Below are 2,362 nucleotides of genomic sequence, written 5' to 3'. Positions count from 1 at the left end.
TGCCTGGGCAACCTCTAACTGAGAGGTCACACTCGGCAACAAAGTCTTCAAAATAAAAGTCTTTAACACTCTTCACTCTGACAATGGACTTCTGTCTCTATAACAATTTATTATATGTATTTATTTATTATTTATCCACTGTATTACTATATAAACTCAACAGTCCAACACAGAAACCTATACAGTGTGCTAAATAAAAATAATATTGACCAAATATATCCAATTCAAATTTTGGTGTTATTTCAAGTTAGTCACATGCACTATATTGTCCTTGGCCATTCAAAGTTTCCCCCTCCTGTAAATGCTTTATTCCTCTGAGGATTACATACAGTTCCTTGGTTTTTGTGCCTAATGTGGTTTCATTATTCTGACAGCAGAAGCTACTTTTCTCACATTCAGCAAGAAGAATCTATTCATCAACACTAATTCATATCTGCAGCATCACTGCAAATACTAAGTAAAGTAAATACAAAGTAAATATAAATGCAGCAAATTCTGGAAAATCAGTTGTAATTTCCTGAAACCCCCTACGAACAATAAAGATATAAAAATACTCCACTTAGAAGAATATTTTGTGTCAGATGTAGTTTTTCCACATGTTCAGCTACTTTTATGCTGAAACCTTGTTAAACCTTTATTCAGTGTTTTCCCTGCTTTGATTTGTGAGGACACTGACATGTTGGAGTTAATTAAATCGGACACAAAAGAAAACAAAGATGAGCCTGGGAGAAAATGAAGACCTTCTACTGGTGTGCAGGTTTAAAACCAGTGTGACCATGTTAAGATGTTTGGTTAGATTCTACTGAAGGTTGAAACTGATTATGCAGAATTTGTTTGACTTTTTGTTGATTCCAATTAAACTCTTGATGTCAGAGAAAAATGAATAAAATCTGAAACAGAGTGCAGGTTCGCCACACACACAGAGAGTGGTGTGTGCAGCAGCAGCTCCCCCTGCTGTCCCTGAATAAAGTCTCCTGGTTTGAAATGAACTGGAGGAAGAACAGGGAAACACAAGACACATCCTGGAAAACCTGGAGCTACTGGTCAAATCATGCAAAACATCCCAGAAAATGGCCCTTACCTCTCCAACACATGATTTGTGTCTTCTTGTGGTAGTTTGTTTGACCATTTGTCATTGTTTTGAGTCTGTGTTTAGCTATTTAGTGGTAATTTGTACTTGTTTTCTCTTTGTGATCACTTAGCACCTTTTTTTAACTTCTTTTGTGTCTTTTTTTAGTTGTTTTGCATTTCTTTGTAGTTGTTTTGTGTCTCGTTTTGTAATTTGGCATATCTGGTCATTGTTCTGTCACACTGGCGGACAGACCACAACTAAACACACAATGAACCTATGAGATATACAACTCTCATTGGATATGATTGACATGACATCAAATGAACCAGATAATCTCATGCAGAAACTGAGAAACAGAAACTCTGCTGTTACCCAACAGTCAGAAACAATCCCACCCTGATGAACATTTTCTACATAGTTTATTTCACATTTCTAAAAAATCTTTCTTTGAGCAGAAAAGGTTCCGCTTGCAGCTGAGAATTGTCCCCCCGTGTCACGTCATCACGTTCTTCAGTCGGGCGACGTGAGGACGTGACAGACGTTTGTCGATATAAAGTTCTGATACTTTCAGTTGCTGTGTGAAATCTTAATTTTGGGGAATTTTAGAATAAAATCTTTCCAGCACTGTCTATTAACAAAGTTATTAATATTTCAGCAAAGGGTCTGTTTAAAATTGCAGTCCTGATTTGCAACACTTAGGTTAGCACCTGAACGCACCACCAGGCTCCACCTACTTTCGGTAGGGAACCGCTATCTGTCAGAAAAAGCAGCCGAGCTGAGATCCGCTACTCCGACAAGGTTCACTGACACAGCTCCTGTTTGAAAAGACGTTGTTTTCGGGGTTCTGAACCTGTCCGTACACTCGGAGCGAACATGACCGGGCTGAGGTAACCGTTCACCGTCTGCTGCTTCCTTCTCAGACGGCCGGACAGATGCAGATGGAGAGCACGGGCAGGCTGGTGTTGCTGTCCGAGCTCCGCGTCAGAAACACCCCGTGCGATGTGAGCCTGAGCCGGTCCCATCTCACCTGGAAGAGACGGATCTCTAGCCCGGTGTACCATCCTTTCAGACCCAGTAAGACCCGGATAATATGCCTGTCTGACTGTGTGTGCATGTGCGTGTGTGCCTTTGTCTGTCTGTCTGTCTGTCGGCCTGAATGCACCGCCACATCCCCAGTGACAAACAAAAGACATAAAGGACCCAGAGGACACGTTGGACTACTATAAAATGTCCTGTGCCCGTAGATAACATAAACATAATGTACAGAACAGAGCGTGGCTTGGTGCTTGG

General features: G+C 41.0%; 1 protein-coding gene across 2 annotated transcripts in view; it reads left to right on the top strand.

The window, feature by feature from the left end:
- Positions 1 to 1,564: 1,564 nt before the first annotated feature.
- Positions 1,565 to 2,362, top strand: part of LOC109956432 (ceramide kinase-like) — a 15,213-nt gene continuing 14,415 nt past the window's right edge. For both annotated transcript variants that reach the window (XR_002274404.1, XM_020593543.1), the window contains exon 1: positions 1,565 to 2,146. Coding sequence is in view for 1 of the 2 variants with exons in the window: in XM_020593543.1 (XP_020449199.1) it covers positions 2,005 to 2,146 (142 nt within the window). In the remaining variant the exon portion in view is untranslated. The remainder of the gene's footprint in view (positions 2,147 to 2,362) is intronic.

This window comes from Monopterus albus, unplaced genomic scaffold, assembly GCF_001952655.1.
Source record: "Monopterus albus unplaced genomic scaffold, M_albus_1.0 scaffold19.1, whole genome shotgun sequence".
NCBI lineage: Eukaryota > Metazoa > Chordata > Actinopteri > Synbranchiformes > Synbranchidae > Monopterus > Monopterus albus.
Note: the sequence above shows the minus strand (reverse complement) of the source record. Positions and strands in the feature narration are given on the sequence as shown.